We start from the raw sequence: 26,090 nt of genomic DNA on the forward strand, positions 1-26,090 counted from the left end.
TCAGAGACATAGACTGCACATAACGGTCGGTTGACTTTGTAATACCTGATTTGAGACCTAGACGTGTTTTTGAGACATGAACGTATTTTGACACCCTTTTGGCACACACGGCCGCCCATAGTATTCCTCGGCGTTGACCCTTTTGACCCCGGCGGCCGCGCCGTGAGTGCCAAAAGGGTCTCAAAAGTACGTCTTGGTCTCAAAAACACATCTTGGTCTCAAAAACACGTCTAGGTCTCAAATCAGGTATTACAACCGACCGTATATATGCAGTACCGCATACAGTACTGCAACATCCGCTTGCAGTCCCGCATGGGGAACTGCAATATTTTTGGTGTATTTCCGTATGGAACTGCAATATATTTGGTGTATTTCCGCATGGGGAAATGCAATTTTGGTACATTTCCGAATTGGATGTATTAATCAAAAGTTTAAGTCAAATGGCTACGTGCTTTGACATGCAGTTAAAAGGGCATTTCGTGATCCACAGCCTCATCCCCCACTTTTTCAACAACAAAAAAGTTGAGATTTTTATACCATTGGGAAATTTTGGCTGCATAATGTTTATGTACTAAATATTTCTTGCAGATTAATTCATTTAGCAAAAAATTTGAATTTTGTTCTGGTACCGGTAGGCCTATACCAGATCGAAATTACAACAGTGGCCTATGGAATAATACACATAATCATGCGTAACTCGCAAACGCAAAATCGGATTGAAATTTTGTGAATCCGTTTTTGTCGCTCTTACCAACTGAAAAATGTAATAAAATAGGATGCTAGGATCACATGCTAAATTAAGTTACTAAGCTCATCATAATATAGGCCCTATCATACTTATTGGGTTAGATGGTTTGTTAAAATATCTACACCACATTTCGCCATACTGCATTTTAGAAACGCTTGCTGTTAGAATAAGACAAATTTTAATTGTAATTATTGTACATTCTAGGGAAGCGTGGTTACCTTTTAAAATAACCGAGTGAGAGGGTTTTCAAGAAAATATTTTTCCTGTCAAAACTGAAGCATCCTCTGTATAAAAGAAAATATGAATATTAACTGCACATCATATACCCAATTTGTGGCACATTTGATGTCGTTTATGAGGCAGAAAATTTTATTTCAATTTTATATACGCCAAAATACTTTTTTAATTGAGCGAGAATGGCGATAGAAAAAACGTTGAAAATTCCATGTATAAATTACATTAGACCCAACCAATGATAACTGTTTCGTTTTTATGGTAATCTAATATTTTATTTCCTGAAATAAAATTATGGGTCTAATGTGGATTAATTGTGTAATTGATGAAAACATCGACGTGTATAAAAGAAGCTACAAGAAAAATGGTAGGCCACGCCTCATTGATAATCTATGCTTTTAGTATACGGCGAGTTCGTGTGAATCAAAATCTATTATAATATTGTGCGTGTATAGCCTCATTCCTATTTCTGTATATAAAACACGCAGTTATCAACAATTGAGCGCTATTAATACACATAAACAAATAAAATTCCAAAATATGGTACGTTTTCTGTATTTGCTTGTCACGTGGTATGTTGAAGTAATGAAGTTGCGATTATATTTTTAAATTTTCATCATGACACCATCAAGCCTTGATAGCCGAGCGGTCTAAGGCGCTGGTGTCGGACTGACGGGGTTTCGGACTGAGGTCTACACAGAAAGCTATGCAAGGTTTGAGAAGTGTTCTTAGTCAATTTTGGGGTGCTGATTCAGAATCTTTTATGTACTTTCATAAAAGTGGTAGAAAGTACTCAAATTTGGCATTAAAGGTGAATTCCGTGATTTTTAGGAATAAATTCAGTACAAACAGAATTATTAGCTCTAAATCATAAGTGCTTTATATAAATGACAAGAAGTAATGCTCTTTAGCTGCAAGTTTAGAGGGCTTGTCACAGTTCCCTCAGGCCCGTAGTACGCAGAATTTTTTTGGAGGTGCTGATTTTGAGAAAGTGCACTTTTTTTTTTGGAGCACGGTGGCCGAGCGGAACGGGCTAGGACTCATAATCGGAAGGTTGCGGGTTCGAGCCCCGGCGACGCCATCGTGTTGTGCCCTTGAGTAAGGCACTTTATCTCGATTACTCCTCTCCACCCAGGTGTGAAATGGGGAGCTGTTATGAATACTGTCAATTGAGCGCCGCCCAAAGGTATGAGCATGCCTTGGGCATTGTATGGCAGCTGACATATTCTAATGACGGCGGAATAAATGTAAAAGCGCTTTGGTACATGTTCACATGTGAAAAGCGCTGTATAAATACCATTATTTATTTATTTTTTTAATTTTTTTTTTCAGGGGGGTGATATTGTGAAAAGTGGAATTTTCACCTTTTTTGACCAAAAAAGCGTTAAAAAACCTGATTTTTTTGCTTGCTATGCTCACAAAAATGTGATATTTTGGTACTTTGTGTATACTTGTGCAAATTTGGGGGTGAAGGTGTGGTCGCACCCCTCCCCACTCCCCCATGTACAGGCCTGAGTTCCCAAAGTCAAAAGAGCTAAAATTTTCACTTTCATGGCTGCTTTGTTATGATTCTTGTAATTCCTTGTTGATATTCCTTAAATCAATTAAAAAGTGACAGACAAACAACCCAACTTTTAATGTTAATTATGCATATTCAAAATAATACGTGCACTGCTAGTAAAATTTGATAATTTTAAACAACAAATTTATTAATAATTCTAAAAATGTAACACATGCTTTAGGTTTTACAACTTTGTGTATTTTTGTTTGAATCATACATGTATACTGACCACATGTTGGAATACTTGTGTGTGTTTAGAAAAATAAAGTGACTATAAATAAGAATACAATTTGACATGTATCTATGTGTTTGTTTTCATGGTGACTGGTGTATGGGCTGATCAATATTAGACAAGTTAATTGTTGAGCTTTTTTAATGGCAAGGGGTGAAACAAGAAAAAAAACCAAATTTATAAGGAAAACAATTTTAAGCAAAATATGTCAATGTTTTTGAGCTGAAAACAATTCATAAATTGCCTCAAAATATTCTCTTTGTGATGCTTTTTATCTTTCACATTTACCCCTTGCACAAAGAAGACTTTTTTTCTGTGGTGTAAAACAGGCATTGATTTTTGCCAAAAACTGAGGGTTTCAGTGAAGTTTTGTTTTGATGAGGGGAGGTGCAAGTTGTTTTGAAAATATCCAAATTAGTGAATGCAATGCCTGCTGCTGAATTCCAATAAAACTCAATTTTTGAATAAGATTCATCCTCCACAGTGATATACCAACATGGATATGGGGTGGACCCTGAGTGATCCCATGTTCCAAATACCTGGACAAAATTGATCAATCTTCTCAATAGACCCATTTCATACTAAATTTCTATTCAATTCATGATTTACACCTCTAGGCGCCTGAACTTGTCAGGGGTGGTGCAATAAATTGTACCCCCGGGACCGGGTGGTGAATTATAGGGGGGGGACGCAAAGATTTTTTGGCATGTCAAAGGAGGGAGCATTTTTGGCAGGTCGAAAGGGCGGATCAAGTAATTTTTGGCAGGTTGAAAGGGTGGGAGAGGGGGGGGGAGCAAGCAATTTTTGGCACATATATTTTGAGCAACGTTTCTATATTACACCCTAAAAGGTGTAGGAAAACGTTAGGAACGTGTTCAAATATGCAAAATTTCTTTTCAGTCGCATTATATGATAAGACTTTTTAAGTCCAACTTGTAATTTTGTAAGAAATTTGGACAAAAGTTTTGGCCAAATCTAACACAAATTGTCTAACACAAATTGTCTTAGTTTTTACAACTTACAACCGCAAGCAATTTGAGAAACATTTTGGCTGCAGTGATGCAAAGTTGGTCTATTTTCCAAAAGAAATTAAGACAATTTTGAAAACAAAATGACCCATCCATAGGCCTATATACCGAAATTCCCCATGCGGAAATACACCAAAAATATTGCAGTTCCCCATGCGGAACTGCACATCCCGACCTGCATCACCGCATGCGGAAATGCAAGTTGGGATATGTAGTTCCTCATGCGGAAGTGCGTGACGGAATGTGTAGTTTCGCCTGCTGATGTGTGCAGTATAGTACTAGTGCATGCGGTACTGCACATATAACGGTCGGTTGTAATACCTGGTTTGAGACATTGACGTATTTTTGAGACCATAACGTGTTTTTGAGACCATAACGTGTTTTTGAGACCATAATGTGTTTTTGAGACCATAACGTGTTTTTGAGACCATAACGTGTTTTGAGACCATAACGTGTTTTTGAGACCATAACGTGTTTTTGAGACCATAACGTGTTTTAGAGACCATAACGTGGTTTTGAGACCATAACGTGTTTTGAGACCAGAATGTGTTTTTGAGACCATAACGTGTTTTTGAGACCATAACGTGTTTTGAGACCATAACGTGTTTTTAAGACCATAACGTGTTTTTGAGACCATAGCGTGTTTTTGAGACCATAACGTGTTTTTGAGACCATAACGTGTTTTTGAGACCTTAACGTGTTTTTGAGACCTTTTTCTGTTTTTGAGACCTTTCTCTGTTTTTGAGACCTTTCTCTGTTTTTGAGACCTTTCTCTTTTTTGAGACCTTTCTCTGTGTTTGAGACCTTTCTCTGTTTTTGAGACCTTTTTCTGTTTTTGAGACCTTTCTCTGTTTTTGAGACCTTTCTGTTTTTGAGACCTTTCTCTGTTTTTGAGACCTTGCTCTGTTTTTGAGACCTTTCTCTGTTTTTGAGACCTTTCTCTGTATTTGAGACCTATCTCTGTTTTTGAGACCTTTCTCTGTTTTTGAGACCGTATTGTGCTATTGAGACATTACTGTGTGTTTATTTCTGAGACCTTTGTGTGTTTTTGAGACCTTATTGTACTTTTGAGACCCTTGTGTAGTTTTGAGACCCTTTTGGCCCTCACGGCCGCCCATACCGGACTTAAATCCTACAGAACATCTCTGGGACCAACTTGATCGGGCTGTGTGCACTAGAGTGACATATCAAACCACCTTGGCTGGTTTAAGACAGATCTTGCTTGAAAAGTGGAATGCCATTCCTCAGGATCTTTTGTGAATGCATATGGGTTCTGTAATTTTGTAAGTTGCGATTGTTTTAATGAAGCAGTGTCCTTCCTCATGTTTACTGATGAAAATAGCGCAGCCAATGGCAGATTTGGCACATTTTGTTCGAGACCTCCTTGTCTTTCAAATGCAGTTACTCAACCATGGAATAAGTTATGGTCACGAATTTGGTGTCATTTTGACAGGAGAGAACAATGTTTGTATTGATATGAAACAATATGGAATTATGTGTTCCAAATATTTCTGATATATAGCCGTTTTGGAAAGATTCCAAACGTTTTTTGAGGAGTAATCAGCTCAATAGCCTATGCACTTGCATTTCTTTTTAAAACTTGATCTCTAATATAAAATACCTCATTAACCAAACACATCACAAAGTGTTATTCTTGTACATATCTATGAAATACATTTATTTATGACAAATGTTATGTTCGTTCTCTTAAAGGAAAGTATTGCATAATGAGGGAGACAATAAGCAAAACCTAGCCGGCAAAGTGAATCCCATCGGGGATATTGCTTGTAGGAAAGTGGATAGTATATGAACCGGAAAACCACTGATGAGAGTTGATGAATTTGTTATAGATAATACAGGACGACCTGGTACGGGAGTTAGTATTACCAAAATTACTTGTGGGACATCATTAAGCGCAGTAGTATTAGTGCTGAATATGCGAGGCATGATGGTACCGTTAACATGGTAATTTTCTTTACGTATATTTGTATTAAAGGTGAAGTCGAGGTAAGTTTGTATACATGATATAGACCCTGTAAGAATTTTGAAATAGTACATACAAAATATGTCATGAACATGCATATGCAAGACGTGAATTTGTTTATGTTGGGGTACGTTTGAGCATAAAACATTTTTAGATAGGTGTATTTACCAACTGGCAAAATTGATAATAATGTGCTGTTTGTGGTTGGTGTCGTGTGTGTGTGGGGGGGGTGCGTTTGTAAATGCCGTCTAACGAGGACCTACATATGGATACACACCGTAAAACGAGGACGTCCTCGTTTGGAGGTGTGTCCTCGTTTTGAAACTATGCCCAGGATGACGTAAATGATGCAAATATGCATATAAGATAGCATATAAGATAGGTCCCCCATAGCGGGTATAGGACGGGTCTCAGTTGGATAGTAAGTTGCCTGGTGTGTTTGCGTGAGGTCCACGGTGTGTCGATTAAAAACGGGCGTGTAAGTCCTCGGTTAGATCCTTCTAAAGTCGAGGTCCTCGTTTGAACGTATTTACAAACAGGGGGTGTGTTTGTAGTGTGTGGGAAAGGTGTGTTTATGTTGATTTAATGTGTTCGAGAGCATGAGTGAGTATGGTGTATTCACGGTGCAGGAATCAGGTGGGACGTATGCTTGCTGCACTTATATGCTATTTTTTTAATTAAGTATTTAATTAGTCGTCAGGTAACTGTTCGTTTTATGTTGTAAAGCAGCAAATGTCAAACCAATCAAATCTAATCAGCAATCTATCCGATTATTATCGAGTCTATTTTAAGTACATGAAAAGTGCATTACCAAATTCTAAGCGTTATAAATATTCAAATTAAAATAACCTGTTCCCCTTGAATTTCCCCTTGAACTTGAATACGTTGCAGTGATGTTTAATTTAATTCTTACTATGATTATTTTCCTTTCAACATTATCTGATTTTCTTATTCCTTATTGTGTTATCATTTTCGGCTGACGTCATTATTATAGTTGCTTATATAAGTTCATCAGAAGCAATATTACGATACCGTGTATACGTTATTATATAAAACATCAAAACATTAAGGCTAACTTACATACTCGCTTACTACTGCGGAACCAAGGATCATTTAAAGCATTAGCGCCAATCCGGGGGGCAATCCGGCAGTGAAATGAGGGGGTGGGGTGGGGACAATCGGTCTGGATTGTCAAAAGGGGGTTGAAAAGAACAACAAATGGGTAATGGGACGCAAAACACTGTTGAAAATTCAAAGAATTTAATTAGAAAATTGTGTTGGTTATTTGGTCATTTTTTTAAATTTACTTTTTAGAATTTACTTTTTAGAATTTAATTAGAAAATTGTGTTGGTTTTTTGATCATTTAAAAAAAATTTGGTCAGTATTAAAATACTGACACATATAGTTTAGAGTTAAAAACAAAGTATCAGAAGGTGCGTTAAGTTTAAAGGTAACTAAAATGTTGCATATGAGATTTTGCATGTGACATTTAGAATGAAATGAGATTTTACCGCCCAGTGACGACATGTTGTTTTCACCTGGGTTGAATGACCTTGATATGAAATTTCATCTTGGTGCATGTATGTCGATTGTTTTTGATATAGAGCCAATGTTCACTTAAAAACAAATGGGTTAGCCCACTTTAACACCCACACGTTTTAAACACACATCTGTGGGGGTGAATCGTTGATTGGACTAGCCTCCTTTTCAAGAATCTCGGTGAAGCAGCAATTATTTCGATAGAGCTCTGTGTCTGTGAAGTGACGAATTATGTTATTTCTGTATCTATACATCTGATATGGCTAGGTAAGTCAGGGAATTTATTGTTTACATTTGCAAGAGAAGCTATAGCATGAAAATCACAATGTGGAAGTAAGATACTTCTAAAAGGCTCCTAATTGTTTTCACGCTCGGCTCATACTTCTGTTATTGTCATGTATTGGATTGTCGCATAACACACAACGTGTAATTTAGCATGTTTATTCGCAAACCTTTCGCGCGTTAAATTCAACTGGTTACTAAATTGTAACAATTTATTATCAATATTATAGTTAAATATTTTAATTTCATTATTGTTATTATTATTATTATTATTATTATTATTATTATTATCATTATTATTATTATTATTATTATTATCATTATTATTATTATTATTATTATTATTATTATTATTATTATTATTATTATTATTATTATTATTATTATGCACTAAATAAACAAAGGGAATCGTCAACTAGTCGTAATGTATGCCTATCATTGTCAGTTTGAACTTATTTAAAATTGCATTTATTAACATATTTTTGATGGACTTTGTTTTCTTATTGTATTGATATGCGAGTGAAATGGTTAATGCTAACTTAGACGCCTTATGGCAGGATATAGCAAACTCATATTAAGGACACAGTTCGTTGAACCAATACGAATATCACTCCTTGAATGACCTCGGGTGCATTTGGCATCAAGAATCATAATAATATAGCACATGGTCATTTGTTTAACATTATATCCAAAATGAAGGTTAATGAACTTCGTCAACGGAGATGATTTCAGATCAAGTTTCTTATAACACCCATGTCTTATGTTGCTAATATACGCAACTTTTCTGAAAACAGATGCCAAGTGTTGGTTGAACACGTTTTCACGAACATAATCATGTCTTAGGTTACCTTTCGAAGTGAATATGAGAACTACATTCAAGAGTAAGCATATTACCAGCACCAGATAGCCCAATTGAAGGAAATATATAAACCTTATAATGTGATAATTGTTATTTTATAATCATGACCCCGCTTTCGTTGTTTTATAGGACGTGATATTGATGTGATATTGATATTCACGCCATCAACGTCAGGAAAGTGCTAATTTTCGATGAGTTTCTCAAACAAAGTTCTTGAAAATCTTTGAAGAAAACCATTTTGGCAGCTCTAAGAATAGATCACTTGCATGTAGCAGCCACTACTCATCAAGTGTTGATAAAGGCAACAGTGGTTGCTGAAACGTTCACAAGTAAATACAATTTCTAGATAAAATACTAAGAACCTTGTCTACTAAATTATTAGAATAGTCTCTAAAACAGGGTAAAACGCTGCAAAATATCACGAAGTGCACTAAGGCATAATATTAAGCTATATGATGACGATAATGATTTTTATGAATTCCATTCATTTAAGATAGTTGAATTCACAGACAACTGATATAACAGGGGAAATTGATCTTGACATCGGATGAACTGGCAGATTTGTATTTACTGGCGAAGTATTAATAGTAACTACCTGAGGAAAAAACACATACAAGTGCCACTATGAGAAGAATGAATTATTTTGATGGAAATTTATTATGCTGATTAAATTTGGAGTCGGGTAGTGTGTCTGCCATCATAAATGGAAAACTTGATCGGTTGCTTTGCCTGCATGTGTTTAGTTAAACCTTACAGACATCATACCGCGTATTGCATTTTTTAAGTTAGGGTGTTTGCCACATTTCAAAAATATCTATTGTGTTACTGTGATTACCGTTTTTAGAGTTACGAATGACCTGACCTATGCAAAAAAAAATCCTTATTCTATCATTCCATATACGAAATACATTGAAAAAACAATATGGAATCATCGGGAGTCGCATTTGGAAATGTAAGATTGCTTATAATGAAGCATGCCTGAAATTTACCATGATCCTTTTGAATGCATTTTAAAATTGCATTTATTAACCAACGCTATAGGACTTTATCACATTAACTGGATTTAATCTGATTCCGTTGACATCGCGTTCCAGATATTGGTCGATGCATTTTCAGGGATCGGTATTACGGGTTACCACGTGAGATGTCCAGATCGTTGGTGACAATTGGCAATCTGTCAATTTCAAACACGTAGGGCAGTTTAAGGTCATTTGTAAAAAGCAACCGATCGATTTATTGAGATGCGACAAATTTCTCAATAGAGAATGAGATGGTCTGACCAATTTTAAGATGCGGATATTCGATTACTGAAATGGTCTGTAATGCCAACACGCAAATTGCACCGCCGAGAGAGAGCTGGTCATAATTTATAGGTAGACTCGAATTACAAGTGTTATATAAACCGGACTTAAAGTACATGTACAGAGGTTTACGTGCTACAATATACAAGCAAGAGACCGATAATGTACGCGTTTCCCTTCGAGAGTGTCCTTGCAAAACTAACGGAGAAAGTTTAAAGGATAATAATATTGATACATAAGCGATACAAAACAATGAGAGTACTTCGTTCATAATTGTGTTAAATTACTTTGTACGATTTAAAATATGAATAAAGAGTATGCCAACTTATCCGTTGTCAGGAACATTTTCCAACATCTTAATACAGTGCATTTACATATAAAACAAAATATTATCGTCCTCACATATAATTATGCCTTATGTACCATAACTAATGTCATCCTAAACTGCTTACACCTGTTGTAATAAGTGTTGCTTACAAGTGATATGATCGAGTGTACCCGGCTGTTAATATAACCGTGTGCATTCAGCAGGCATTTAAAGTATTTTTCAATGTGAAGTGTTTATTCAAAGAACCGATCAGAATGTAGATAACATATTGGCAGTTTGGACATTTTTGGTAAAGGAATAGACTCCGGGTTAAGAACACGTTTGATAACATAGTGTATCCGAGGGCACGTACAAATGAACGTTGAGATACATAGAAAATGCACAAAATTTGTTCATTTAACAATATATTAAAGACAGCCAAGGATGATGAACATACAAAGGAAAGTCTAAGTGAGGTGTGAAAATTTGACTTAATTCATACGTAGAGATTGTCCATCGAAATGCATGTGAGATTGGCCGTATAAAAATTAGATTGCGATTTGGCTTTTTGATACAAACGCACGGCGTCACGACGGTTCATGCAACGCGCTTAATTTTCACCACGAAAAAGTCTCATTTTGAAAGGAAAGTAATGATATATGGATGTAGTCATCCTTAATCTACCAAAATAGTTATTCTTTGGCAAACATAATATTTGAGAAGCACTGGAATACATTTAAAATCAAAAGCATGCTGTCTTGAAGTAGACATAAGACCCGGTGACCACTAAATTACAAGCGCTTCGCCCTCTTGTGACCAGATCAGATGTTATGTTCCATCCGCCCTTGGTTGTGACAATGAGCACAATCCAGCTTGGACCCGAGACTAGCAATATTGAACGCCGTTTTGAACGCCGTTTTTACGCACGGTCCACGCAATACGTATGGAACATCGCAGCCTCTCCACTATTTTGTTTGAGGGAACACGTTGAACCAACACTCGACATCTGTTTTCAGAAATATTACGTATTAGCGACATAAAACATGGGGTGTTATGAGAAACGTGGCCTGAAAAAGTATAATCTCCAATGACGAAGTTCATTAACATGTATTTCGAATGTATTATTGACAAAGGAACTTTGTTGTAGAATATGAGTCTTGATACCCAATGTACCCAAGGTCATCCAAGGAATTACTATTCGTATTGGGTTCGACGAACTGCGTCCTAAATATGAGTCATGGGATTCGTAAAAATTTATTATCGTCATCACATAGTTATGCCTTGTGTACCATAGCCAATGTCATCTTACGGCTTACACCTGTTGTAATAAATGTTGCTTCCAAGTGATTGAGTGTACCCGGCTGTTAATATAACAGTGTGGATTCAGTAGGCATTGAAATTTACTTGAATAGTATACGAAGTGTTTATTCAAAGAACAGAGCAAAATGTAGATAGGATTTTGGACATATTCAGTAACAGAAAAGACTTCCTGTTGGGGGAAATACTATAGTTTGTACGAAACACACTTTGGTATTGTTTGATGATAATTTTCACTAAGGTATAGTTTGTCAATTATATATATGGGCCAGTTGGAAAATCCACTTATTGAATAATAATATTCGTGTCCTTAAATGCAGTTTTCATCCATGACAGTTTTGGTCAAGGAAAAGTACATTTAGACATTGGGCTATTATTCCACAAAATAAGTGCATACCCCTATAGAAGAGTTATTTTTCAATAAAAGAAATGTCTGGGTATCCGAGTTTGCTTTCTGAAAACGACTGGAATAACAGTTGCCAATGTTACTGGAAAAAAGTTGGAAATGTAATTTAATGAATGAAAAATCACGAATTGAGGCTTTCCGAGTTTGAACTAATTTTCTGCTGGATATTTTGCCTTTTTGACACCTTTAAAAGTCAGGATTTCCAACAACTATGACTGGACAAAAAGCCCGAAAATCGGAACTCGCGGCGTAGACATCTATTTTCTAGAAGAGCCCATTTTTATGTTCAAGGAAACGCGTTGAACCAACAAAAGAATTAAGGTGTCGGCTATGTTCACCCCTGTATATCCTAAACAAAGATATGTCAAAATTAAAACAAGCAGCTAATTAATATCTGTACTCTTGAGCTCTGATTTAAGACCTCATTTGTTGAAATTGGTTCATAATTAATGAAACGGTGATCTGAAACCTAAGGAAGTAACGATATCAAAAGTTGCACTTTTATGTCTAATCAATGAAAGCACGACGCCAGTTTTAATGTGCTTATCAATGAAAAGCACGGCGCTAATTTTCTGGTACGCTCCCGGGGTACGCTTTGTATATAAATTAATCCACCCACATTGACAACGTAGAGAAAGCAGCAAGTTTGAAAAGTCCCCACCTCAGCTCACTTTTTAAAACATGGTCCCATTTGTAAAAGGGCACCAGATTGACTGGGAAAACATAAAAGTGTTAGAGAGGGAGTCTAAGGACTTCCCTCGTAGGGTCTTGGAAGCAAACCACTAAAAGATCCAGACTGAACTGTGACAAAGGGTTAGACATCGACCCTGTTTGGGACAACCTCCTGATCCCCCGGAACGAACCAAGAGGGCGCCACAACATCTTCTTGTTTGACGTCATCTACATCTGTGACGTCATCGGAGGTGTCTCACATCACTAGCAACAACAAATCTTCAGAGCAATAACATCCGCTGAAGATGCCGGTTGACCCGGTGAAAGCGCTCTGGTGAGTGTTCTAAATTTGATAGAGTTGCATAGCATAATGTTGCTTTCAATTTACGTGTAGGCTACTGCTACTTATGAATATACTTCATTAAAATAATTTTAGTTTCCTAAATTCCTTTACTGTATATAGGCCATAATTCATTCATACTATTCTGAATTTCGATTAAATAAATATAGCAAATGCTATGAAAAGATATATTACCTTCAAATAATATCCTAGCTGATTTCTAGAGATATCATCGTAGTACTATGATAATTATAATGGCGCCCATTTTTGATGGGCAAAATAATGAGCAGTTTTAGGCAATTCGCCGTGGAAGTTATGATGTAACAGGATTAACTACCTATGATAGGTTTAAACATTTTTTGAATACCGTATATCGCAATGCACTATTATATAAATAAGATATTGATGCGTTTGTGTAGGCGAGATATGCCAGTGTATCATGTCATTCTAAAGTGGATAAATTAATCATTTCCATTTCAACACCCACTTTTGTAATCGCTTGTCATGTGTTATACAACAATTTCTCGTCCTTGCGATGATTTAATTTTTTCCCTTTCAAAATAATTTTCTTATGTTAAACAACAAATTTGCAATGCGTGGAATTTCTCGTCCTTGCGATGATTTACTTTTTCATGTTTTTCCCTTTCAAAATGATTTTCTTATGATATGCAACAAATTTGCAATGCGTGAAATTTCTCGTCCTTGCGACGATTTACTTTTTCACCTTTCAAAATAATTATCTTGTTGTTGCACATTTTCAGTATCGTAATCTGTATTATGTGATAAATTCGTATTTAACTATGAATTTGATTAAGCTATATAACTAACGATTTAGATTTCTAACAATGGGTCGATCACCTTTAAATCGGTGGATATTATGATTATTGTCCTCTTGCACGTTCATATAGAAGTCTCTTTAAATTTGTCATTGAAATATATGGTAAGCAATATCCTCACGTTATATTTGATAAGAGTTTTCGATAAAATACAGCAATTGTTTCTCCACCAAAAGATGACCACCGATGATCATTTACAAGCGTATAGCGCGGTAGGGCTAGTCCTTCAAGAATGACTCTCGGCTTGAGAAGTTTAAAACTACAATGTATACTAGTATTGAGCCATCGCTACTCGGCCTTCGGCCTCGTTGTTCGGCTTCGCCGAACATGCTCGGCTTCGCCGAGCCCCCCCACATAGCCGTGGGTCATTCTTGAAGGACTAGGTAGGGCCTAAATATGATGCACGCCCTAACTTTATAACATTCGACAATGACTAATAATTATTTTGCGAATACCGTATATGCATTTGGAGTCACCAACAAGCAATTGCAAGATCAGACTACTGAACTTGTACATTGAAAATAGTACTAAAATCCCTCTGTGAGTATCTATTTTAGTTTGGGTTATGTAAAATACCTTACCTTTGTTGAATTGGTGCATTTATGAGTACCAGCAAATATTCCTGTACCATCATCACATTGGTTAACATCAATGGAATTTAAATCCACATCAATCGTTACTACACCACTGTAAATGATATTTAAAAAAAATAGAAAGAAAACGAAACAAACATTAGTTTTAGGTATCAATCACACAAATTGTAATGGTGGTTTTATACATTCATAATTGGGCAATACGCCGGGTGGGTCTTCACGTTTTAGCCCTCAGTTCTGACTTACAAAATTTATGGTTCAATCAGTTTAAAAGCGAAAATCACGATATATGTTACCATGGTTACATCACCAATTCAAAGTAGAATCTTCTGGTTTGAAAACATTTTTCAATTTTTATTTTATACTGATTAGAAATACTAACAAAATCATCATTTTGAACTTTCATGGACGTTAACAAAATCATCCTTGTCCTTCTTGTTCTCTGATTGGCTTCCCGGGATTGACATATAGATTCTAAGAAGTGTTTGAACTGTCAAATACTAAAATAGACAATCCTTAGCTTTCATTTAAATGAAAGCTGTATCGGTTTTTCCATATGTATTTAAGAGAGACTACAAATTCTTAATTGTCTTTTGCATTGACTTTTTATCATTGGAAGTGTAATGCCTACATTGACAAGGAGAAGTATTGACAAGTATGCTAAGTCTTTATTAATGGTTGAAGTGAGCAGCCAGTTCCTTAAAAATATTTAAACAAATTTAAGAAGTGCTTTAACTCAGAAATGCTAACAAAATCATCCTTGTCCTTCTTGTTTTCTGATTGGCTCCCCGATATTGACATATAGATTCTAAGAAGTGTTTGAACTTTCAATAGACCATCCTTATCCATTATTTAAATGAATGCTGTGTTGGTTTTTCCAATATGTATTTAAAGCAATATTATAACATTTTTAAACAAAATAGATTAGCATTTCTTTGCCATAAAATGTTAGCTTTTACTGTCAGATATATCCCCTTTTATTTTTGAGCCGAACAACTACGGCAAAGCAAAGAAAATTGGAATTTACTACCAGCGCACGTGTCGCCAATACATACCACTCCTTCGGTCATGTTGTGGTACGACCCTTTGTTGTGTATATCACCGTCGCCCACGCCGCGTACATGTGTGTGGTTATGAACATCGTGTATGCGTTCGACTAACGATTCCATCGTAATAATAAATGGCTGAATCAGCCTTTTATTCAAAATCTCTGATTTTGACAAAACTACAGCACCTAGAGTCTTGATTTTTGCATGGTATATTGGTTTAATAAAGTACAATTTAATCGTGTAAAAAAAATGAATTTTAAAAAATCAGTGAGGGCGTCTTCCTCAGCAAATGTTATAATATGGCTTTAAGGGGGTACTGCACCCATATGGTAAATTTGTGACTATTTTTGCATTTTTCTCAAAAAATAATTATACACTGGTAACAAAAGTTATGTATATTATTGGGGCAAGATATCCAATTACTAGCGGGTTATTCAGTAATGTAATTGTAGGCCTATTAATATTCATAAATTCTATCCATAAATATCAATTTACAGGAAAGTAATCTCAGACTTGCGTTGGTAGCAAGTCAATTTTTTCAAGTCCAAGTCCAAGTCCAAGTCATTTTGTCTAAGTCACAAGTAAGTCAAGTCATTTTGCAAAAGTTGCAAGTCAAGTCACAAGTCCCAAAAATAGTGACTTGAGTCAGACTCGAGTCAAGTCACACGACTCAAGTCTACATCTCTGATTACTACACTGAAATTTCAGTGACTCAAGACAAGCGGTTCAGTATATATGATAGGAAACGAGGTACATCCTAGCGGTACCTTATTTCTGATCATAAATAACAAACCGCTTATCTTGGGCCACTGAAATTCCAATGTAGTAATTGGATTCCTTGCCCCTATAATATACATACCTTTTGTTACCACTGTGTTATTAGTTTTTGAGAAAAATGCAAAAATAGACACAAATTTATCGAGGGGTGTAGTACCCCCTTAAGAGAGAATACAAATTGTTTAAATTTCTTATACAATATTTTAAGCAAATGGCTATTCAGTTCATCCGTCAATCAGCGAGTTTTAAGAATGTATTCGTGTATATTATACACAATTTGAAAAACAAAACAAAGTTTTCTAAATACATTAAATTCAGATTGAACAAAATTTAAACAGAAATATCACACGCTTCTTCTGGTCATAGGAGTAAATAATAAGCATACTTGGACAGAAATAATAAGCATACTTAGCCCGAAATTTTTAAATGCCTTGAAACTTCTAGGACATTTTAGAGTACAGTCTGACGTGCACGTTTAGCCCTCTAGGGGCGTTTTGATTAAATTGATGGTCGTTAGAAGGGCTGCCATTTTTAATCGCCTCATCATTTACAAGTAACTGACATTAGGGACGGTTAATATGATTAGACCCTAGACTATGTGTACTTTACTACTCTACCAAGTGGGCAAGGCAATTACTCAACAATGGCAAAAGACGGTTGTGATGATATTCAATAAATTGGGCATGTGTATAAGACTGTACCTCGAGTGCGATATTGACTCAATTAAGGGGTAGATTTATCAAAGACAGTGATACTTTATATACCCACAACCTAAATTTAAATATGAAAAACAAGCAACACTGTAGCACACAATCATGGCTAATTGGCTGTTTGCATTCACTAACTGGTATAAGTCCAATATTAGTATGCTTGCATTACGAAAGCGACATTTTAACGTATTTTTTAACCAAATTGTGATATTGGGTTATTTTACATCATAGATCCGTATGGTTGTCAAAGGCATTACTATAGCAGTAATAATAATATTTCTCCTTCTCCTCCATAATTTATTTTTGTGAGGACACCCTGAAAGTGGAAAGCGCGCATTGATGTGTCTTTTGCTGGTACATGTACATAGCACACAATTCACCTCAAAAGATTATCCGATTAATTTTCATGTTATAGTGGTAATTATCATCATCATCGTCGTCGTCGTCGTGGTCATCGTCATCGTCATCATCACCATCATCACCACCATTATCATCATCATCATCATCATTTATCATCATATTTACGTAGATTGAAGATTGTACGACAGCGATTGAGAGACTAGTCATCCTATCCGATTACAATATTACAAGGATTTAGTGCATGGCACAGCATGGAACGGAAAGTGCACCTTGAATGTCAATAAATTCATCTATGCACACGGATATAAGAAATCCTGACATATCACATTAGTACACACAAACTGGTTTGCGCACAAACATATATACCACCGCACATCCACACTATCCCACAAGCGAACAACCTTTATAGCAACAATAACTTCTGCCAGTTTAGGGAATACAGTTATATGATATATAAATAAACATAACACACACCCACACCATACCCCCAACACACCACCCATCATCACCATGTATATTAGTAGTATACAAATACACTCAACAACCAGTCACCTACACACCCGCACCACACACCCCTCAACATGTATAGGCTACATCATATTTCCGCATACACACATAATATAAAGCATATATCTGAAACAACGATATCAACACATCACAAAAAGTAATTACCCCCTTTATTACGAGTCAATAACTCAAAATCCATGCATCAAATTTAAAAAAAGAAATAGCAAAAAGAAATCCATTTTTGATTGTGCAAATTTTGATACCTCATTTCTCTGAATAGCTCAAAATTTGTAGCCATGGTGACACCTTGAATGAAAAAAGATGCAGAATCAAAAGTTGTACTAAAATGCTACTCCAGTCAGTAGGCTATACCATTACATTTTCTTCGTGACGGTCAAGGATGACCCACGGTGACCAGTGACGAGCATACTGTAGCAACAAAAGCAACATTTTCAATGGGTTTTAATTGCAACTTTTAAATCTGCATCTTTTTCATTCGAAGGGTCACCATGGCAACACATTTTAGGCTATTAAGACAAATGAGGCACCAGCATACATCTGGCTATCTTTTTGCTGTTTCAGTTTTAAAATTTGATGCACAGATTTTGAGTTATTATCTCGTAATGCGGGGGGTAATTACTATGTGTTTACAACTATATTGTACGATTAGCATACGTATATGTTGTGAATGCCCACATACACACACCCATATCTTACGAACAAAATAATCTGATGAACAAAATAATCGCGATTTCTCCCGGTTTTCCCAAGGATAAAGCAACGTAATCTTTGAGTATCTGCATATAGGTACAACAATATCGCTACTTCCCCACTCAACATCCTCTTGCAATTTTAAGTGAATTTTTTAATGACATTATTAAATTATGTACTCAATTTTATAATATAACCACCGCACATTCTCACAAGTTACATTTTTAAATTTGACCTTGTCGGTGAAATCATGACTATTGTACAAATTCTTTTCTTCAGCTAATATAAGACTATTACTGATACTACCTAGGAGCGCGTGCAAGAAAATGCATCTCTGTTTATTATGCTCACGTTCTGGCTAAGAAGTGTTTCACCCGAGGATCCTTTCGTTTGGCCGATTTAGCGACGATTTCACTTAAGTCATCTCAGAGGTACTACATCTTCATCTTGTACATATTCTGTAGCAATTCGTTATGCTGCCACTGATAGAATGAGAGGTAGCCATTATGACCCAATTATGCAATCTATTTCAAGTGCACGTTATTTATATTAAGAACCTTCATATGTTTACAGGTTTGCAATTTCAAACTTGCGATCTCTTTACTACTTTGAGGTTACTTATTGTTTTTGCGTACAGTAGGACCGGGAGGATTCACTTTATCACAATCAAAAACATTCAATGAAATTAAGAAAGACAGATTGGAGTAAAAATGGTAATGTAATGAATGACTGACGTAATTTGAACTAATGAAAAGAAATATTCGTGTGATCCATCAGAAAACAAACATCTTATATCAATTTTGAATTTAGCCTTACATAAGTACATCAAAGAAACCGTTCATAAACCAACCATTCCATGCTCTTATTTAGTCAATATCAAGGAAAGAAAGAAAAATGAAAGACATTTTAGAATCTAGGGAGCCAATCTGAGAATAAACAATGCAATGATATTTCATTACACCACTGGTTTATGTGAACGTATAGCCTGCAAGTATTTTAATGAAATTGAAGCTACAAAAATATTACATAATGATGAGAAAGCACGTCTTGCACCTTTAGTACTTGCGACCGAATGGCAACCTTATTATCAATTTATCAAGTAGTTCTCATAAATAATGTCTTATAATGGAAATACACGATTCAATCTGGCAACACTCACTCCCTCCCTCACTCATACACTCTTTTCGCTTCTCTATCATAATATTGCAGATGTCTATTCAAGACACGTAACATGTACTCAGGTGCTTGCATTTCGATCCCTGAGTGAAAATATTTCCTATACAGCTACAGGTCCCATCGTCCATGTACAAAGTTGATTCTCACAATTTTAAAAGGGTAATACAAAGAATCACTATATCGTTTCCAGGCTAGTTTGTACTATAACGTTTATACTGATTTGAAGGATTTCAAGATATCATAAAATGGAAACATGTATAAGTTTATCTTAATGCTTCTAAAAGAAACTGAGACATGATGAGTATATAAAAGGTTAACGCAACAACACGCGCCTAATCAACTCGTAGAATTTACTCGATTTTGCATTTATTTTGACTTGAAGATTATTTCAAAAGGGTAGCATAACTCATTAAAATAAGTGTGTTAGAAAACACAAGATACGATTAATTTTACAAGAACCCGGGTACTACTAAGGGCACCGCTAGCACTGTATATTGATTGTGCTTTTGCGTAGCTTTCTTATGCACGTGAATCCCGGTGGTGGTAAACGTACATTAGTTGCACATATTGTAGATGAACACTAGTATCACCCAAGTTGTTCTCGTATATCAATTACTCTAGCTATTATTATGAATCGTTTATTATCCTATAATCTCGCAGAATTATTCAATTATAATTGCTGTGTCATAATGTCTTGCATTAATTAGTTCTTCCTACGCAAACATGTACAAAAAAGGTGAACATTTCAAATTTAAACTCTTTCAGAATTTTAAATGTTCATGTTACAATGGCAGTATGAAGCATAAAGTGTTCACTCCTATATCACACAATAAGTATGGACGTGTCCAGCATTCCACACTGCAGATGTAAATAGTATTACCCTGGCTGTTTATTAACTTGGACTTTCGACGCAAAGTCCTGTCCTAAGTCTTGCAGTAGTTTTTTTTTTAATTTGTGTTGAAAATTATCTGAAAATAATCGTTCCTTTGGTCAGTGAGAAATCCGTGGTATTTCAGCCTAAGAGAACGCGTGTGGATCAATTTACATTGACGGATCACATTGCACTAAAATAAGAAGTAGAAGCTGTAATATCATGTTATCGTGGTTATTGCATCTCATAAAACGCTTATCATTAAACCACTACTGGGTATATTAGCTCGAATGAAATTTGGATCTATGTTGGGAAACTACTGTAGTTTGAAATGCCATTGTCAATACTTGCATTGCTGCTTGCAATTCGTTGTAAATGTAGTTTTCATGTAAGTATCAATTTTATTATTAAAATTAAATTAATACACTTTTGTAAATAATATAAACGTTTGGAAAATAATTTGACTTCATATGTCAGTTACACTCGTTAGGATTTGTTTTCATATTCGCATTCCCTTCTACATTTTCAGTGAATCATATTTAGATTAAAGCGAGATTTAAAAAATATATAGTGTTGTCGCTGAAACTGTTCCATGAAATAAATAAATAAATAAATAAATAAATAAACAAATAAATAAATAAATAAATAAATAAATAAATAAATAAATAAATAAATAAATAAATAAATAAATAAATAAATAAATAAATAAATAAATAAAATAGTTTGTACCGTGTCTACAACAACTTTACTTTCCATTTCGACGCAAAAGCTAAATACTATATAATATTATATGGAAAGATGGAATTGAAGTACACAATGGAGTTATAAATGGCAAAACGGAGGTATTTATTATACTTGGAAATATATTTTTACATTGTAATTTGTTATCCTAGTGTAATTTAGATTTTTTTTCTAGTGATCGGAAGACGGTATAAATGGAATATAACGTCTTCCCGTTGTTGAAACAATATTTTGATTCTTTTGCTTGTTGTCTTTCTTTAAAACATTATATCGTAAATAAATAAATAAATAAATAAATAAATAAATAAATAAATAAATAAATAAATAAATAAATAAATAAATAAATAAATAAATAAATAAATAAATGAATATTTGTTATACTTTTTAGTTTTAGGCATAGTCATTGTAAATCTACCACTCTCAAATATTAAAAGTCAAGAATTGCTGTTCATTTACACGCATAATAAAGCAAAGGCTATTTATAAAACTAAAACTAAAAACAATGGAAGCCATTTAGACCTAATTCCGTGCAGTAAAATATTTAATTGGTTACTTACTTAGAGAGGAGATCTGCGTAGGCAGAATGGATGTACGATATACACACCATGACAACGCATAAATATTACAATTGGATGTATAAGTATAATATACTAGTATAATATTCCAATATTGCGTACTAAGGTCATTACAATTACGGTTAATACGATACACATTATCATCTCATTATTTTGACTAGATATTACTTCTCGATATTATTAGAGTTTCTCCAATGTGTACATTTAACAAACAGTATATGAATGTTGACTGCAGACCAGAGGATGATTTAAGGAAGCCCCATCATGCACTGCAAACGTGTTATCAATAGAGTTTCAACTGCCACTTTACTTTTCAAATCCCATTGAATTCTGTGCAAAAGATGTTGTTTAAGAATTGTACGTGTGTCATTATTACTTGGTCGATTTCAGAACAAAAGTGATGTATGCATAAAGGATAATTCACACCTTCTGTAGGTAACATAAAATGTGAAATCGACTAGCATTTTGAATGCGTTTTTATTGTAAATATATCAGTCCAAATTCAAATTTAACCATGCCCGTCAATGCAATGTGCGAGCAGTGGTGTCATGTTCACTCACACAGCTGTGCTAACCGCAAGTCAACACAGTGGCGTGGTGGGAAGTGCTTAAACCATCCTCTGACTGCAGACTGTATGATGATTTCAAGAGTCAAAATCCCTATTATGTTTTGATTTTACTGTGCATATTTAAAGCGGGAACATTCAGCTATGAGTTTTCATATATATAATAAAGTTTAAGTGTTGGGCAAACGTTTTAACTTTTGCATTCTGTTAGCAACTGTTAGTAACTGTAATGAAAGTGGCATAAGTGAATCCGCCAATATATCAGTTTGGAAGTTCTGGTGAGCAAAAAAGACAAAGAGGACAAAACTCACAACGAGCGAGCCATACAACTAATAGTCAACATTTTCCATTTAAAATTTAATGTTAATAATGTTGGGACGGATGTTGGTATTTTTCTACGTAAAACAGTAATGAACGATCATGGCTACCAAGAATTGGATAGTTTACAATAAAGACCTCTTTACAAATCAAGCATGTTTTCCCATGTTTTACTTGAGGGGCTTCGTTTTGTGAATAATTTATTAAGAGATTTTTGGAGAGAATATTTAATAGTTTGTTTCGAAACTGTAATTACATAACCAAGCATCTTGGTGTTTTTATACAAGAAAATACAAATATATTCATGGTAGTTTGAAAAGGAGTTTGGGGCAACAGATGATGGCAAAAATGAAGCAAAATTCAGCAACTTGACATTCATAAATCTGAAAGGGTTTAAAAGGTTGCATAACCCCCGAAAAAGATTGTTTATCTTAAAGCGTTTCTAATTGCCCAATTACGCGATATAAATTCTGAAGAACAATTTAAAATTCAAATTAATCATCAAGTGGGAAAGTCAATCGTCATTTCTTGCATTTGTTCCAAATTAACATGAATTACATAAAGGGCAAGAACGATTATTCCATATTAATGGTTTACGTCTTTTTCATAGCGCTATCATGACCTATATAAAGCGTTATCCGCTTATGAAATAATTCATAAAGTACTTAGGCTAGCAATTTAAAATGATCTCCATTTTCTTCTCAGGTTTTTTTAACCCTTCAGTATGGTTGTAACGTTCAAACACCCATGTACGGAATTTTCTTAACAATCTTATAAATCTAAAAATTACTTTTTATTAACATAATGCAGAAGCTACAATTAAAATGTTAAAAAACAATTCACAAAAATAAATGAAATAAAAAAAATGCGTATTTTTGGTTCTTTTAAAGGGAAATCTGAACAATACACCATATAATTTCTTGTTGGAACCATGTGGTAAAGCATCTAATTTAATTGTTTTAATTAGCTCTAAGCTGCTTTTTGTGTAAACCACCTGGAACCAGGGGTAATCTGGCGACAGAAATCAGGAGGAAACGCCATAGGGATATAAACTATGAGAAATTTTCATGTACAAATAAATTACCGAATGCAAAATATAAGACATCCGGTTGATGGTATGTGTGATGATGGAGATGGTGATGAGATGAACCATAGGACTGCCTTAGATGCCCGGGCGTAGATGGTAAATTAATCGGTCTTGTATAATTGCATGAAGAGTATTGCAGCATTTTTCGTGTTGCCATAAAATCAGAACTAGCTGATCGTGAAACTGTAGTTCTTTCTTCATTTTTTTCTGTCCATCTTTTCATTCTCATTTTCATCTTCTTTCCTTTGTTTTTTTCTTACTTCTTACCGAAATTAGTTATTACCGAAATTAGAAAAAGTGGGACTCAGGTTAACCCACTGAAATTATAAATATATTATTAAAAAGTGTGGATGTATACTTTGCACCTCTATTTTTGTCATTCGCAAAGATAAAATTGCATATCTTGAATGTTTTATATAGCGTACGAGTGTGTTAACATAATTATATAGACTTAATGTTAACTTACAATAAAAGCATTTGCCCGGCCTGTCGAAAAATCACAACAATACCGTAAAACCTCGTCTACAAGCATAATAGAGTGCTTTTGATGAAAGCTATATATTAGTGTATCGACAAAATTATAATATTATGGAGTTTGAGCAAATTAATTGCCGATACAAACATATACAAACAAGTACTATTGTAAGACGAATATATTGTATCGGCATATTTACGGCGCTCTCGTTTTAATTTAGCTTTCATCAAAAACAAACTATATGCTTGTAGACGAGGTTTTACGGTATGTGAGAAAATGAGCTTTGACATTGGATCACTTTTATGTATTGCTGCTCATCTGATATTCAACATGTTTTATTGTCTTTGCTATTGTTATTTGAGTTGAAATAAAATTAGTAAAAAGATATTAAAACATTGGTTTGAATGTGTAATATGATGAAGATGTTTTTCCTACAATATTTTGTCAGCTTACTACTATAAAGATATAAGTAGATCGGCCTGTCAAATGTTTATTCAGCGTACTACTTAACTTAAAGTTAAGTGTTCCGTCAACAGAACAATAGGGAATATGGTCAATATTGGACAGGCTATTTTTGAAATTGAACACAAGAGTTTAAACTCTCGGGACAAGACTCACTCTGGTAAACTATAGTTAAACACCTCATGTAAATCTACGTCTATCTTACAATTATGTTTCACGCGCGAATCTCAGTCAAGAGCTATTTATCATGTTATATCGATTTATATATATAAAAATTTATTTTTTACTAAAATAACGTTGTTCAAACATTAAACTAGTGACCACATGTTGACCTAGGGTCGGTCAGTATGTAATGAGAGTTGACTTGTAACCCCATGTATGGATTATTTTCATGGTATTTCTCTATGATCACATAAACACTCTACCTTTTTCTTTTCTGTTCATTTGAGATTGAGATCATCCATAAAAATATCACATGAATTTTTGAATTTTTATTTACATAGCATTTTAAGCCCTATTTAAACTGGGTTAAAAAAAGAAACTTATAATTTTTCACAAGGTCATATCTTAAAATCTTGTTCATAAAAAATAACCAAAATTACACACAAGATTATTTCAATACTCTACTCTAAACACATGTCAGAAACCAAGCAGTTGTCCAACTGACACAACAGCAAAATACACTGACTCGGAACATCTTCCTGCACCACATTCACAGGCGAATAATTGGCACCCAGCAAAAGAAATCTATGAGAATGCGTACAAGATCCTTATTAAAGTGATAAGTGAGTAAGTGGAACAATGTGGAACAGTTCTAACAGTTACTTTAAGTCATTGGCCATTATCAAACCGTTCTAGCAGTTACTTTTAGGTCACTGCCTACTTGTTATTGTGTTTAACGCAAAAGGTTCTAACAGTTACTTTTAGTCATTGGCCACTTACGTGTTTAACACGACGATTTTCAAACATGGGCGGTGAAACAGATCCAACTGCTAACTAACTATATGTATATTCACTGGGAAATTGGGTATTTAATAGAACGGGGAGGAAACCAATGCTCTGCAGGGTCTATTGTTCTATTGTTTCCGATTAGAGCGCTGACATATTGGAAAATGTTGCCAATCAATATTCATGAGAGTGTACATTCAACGTCCAGTTTTCGAAATTGTGTTTGGCAGGTGTGAAATACATCTGACTGGGCGTTTTAATTACGTAACGAATAAAGGCATTGACATCATCGAATGGCTGCCCAGTGCTGTTATGTGTTTAGTTATAAACTACTCAACAAAAGTTTTGAAAGTTTTTTCTAGCATCTATATCTCAAATTATTAAACATATCAATATCCTGTTGCATATCAATGGATAGCTACATTAGTTTCCTTTACAATGACACCAAAACAATTACTTTTTTACGGCTGAGTATACGTCTTGGGAATGTAGTGGGGTCTCAAACAGAATATGCCAAA

The 26,090-nt window shown here is 34.8% G+C and overlaps 1 protein-coding gene across 1 annotated transcript in view; it reads right to left on the reverse strand.

Moving 5' to 3' along the window:
• Positions 1 to 26,090, reverse strand: part of LOC140152833 (metabotropic glycine receptor-like) — a 132,636-nt gene that overhangs the window by 28,111 nt on the left and 78,435 nt on the right. The window contains exon 2 of the mRNA XM_072175348.1: positions 14,229 to 14,334. Within this exon, the coding sequence (XP_072031449.1) occupies positions 14,229 to 14,334 (106 nt within the window). The remainder of the gene's footprint in view (positions 1 to 14,228; positions 14,335 to 26,090) is intronic.

The sequence above is a fragment of the Amphiura filiformis genome, chromosome 5 (assembly GCF_039555335.1).
Source record: "Amphiura filiformis chromosome 5, Afil_fr2py, whole genome shotgun sequence".
NCBI lineage: Eukaryota > Metazoa > Echinodermata > Ophiuroidea > Amphilepidida > Amphiuridae > Amphiura > Amphiura filiformis.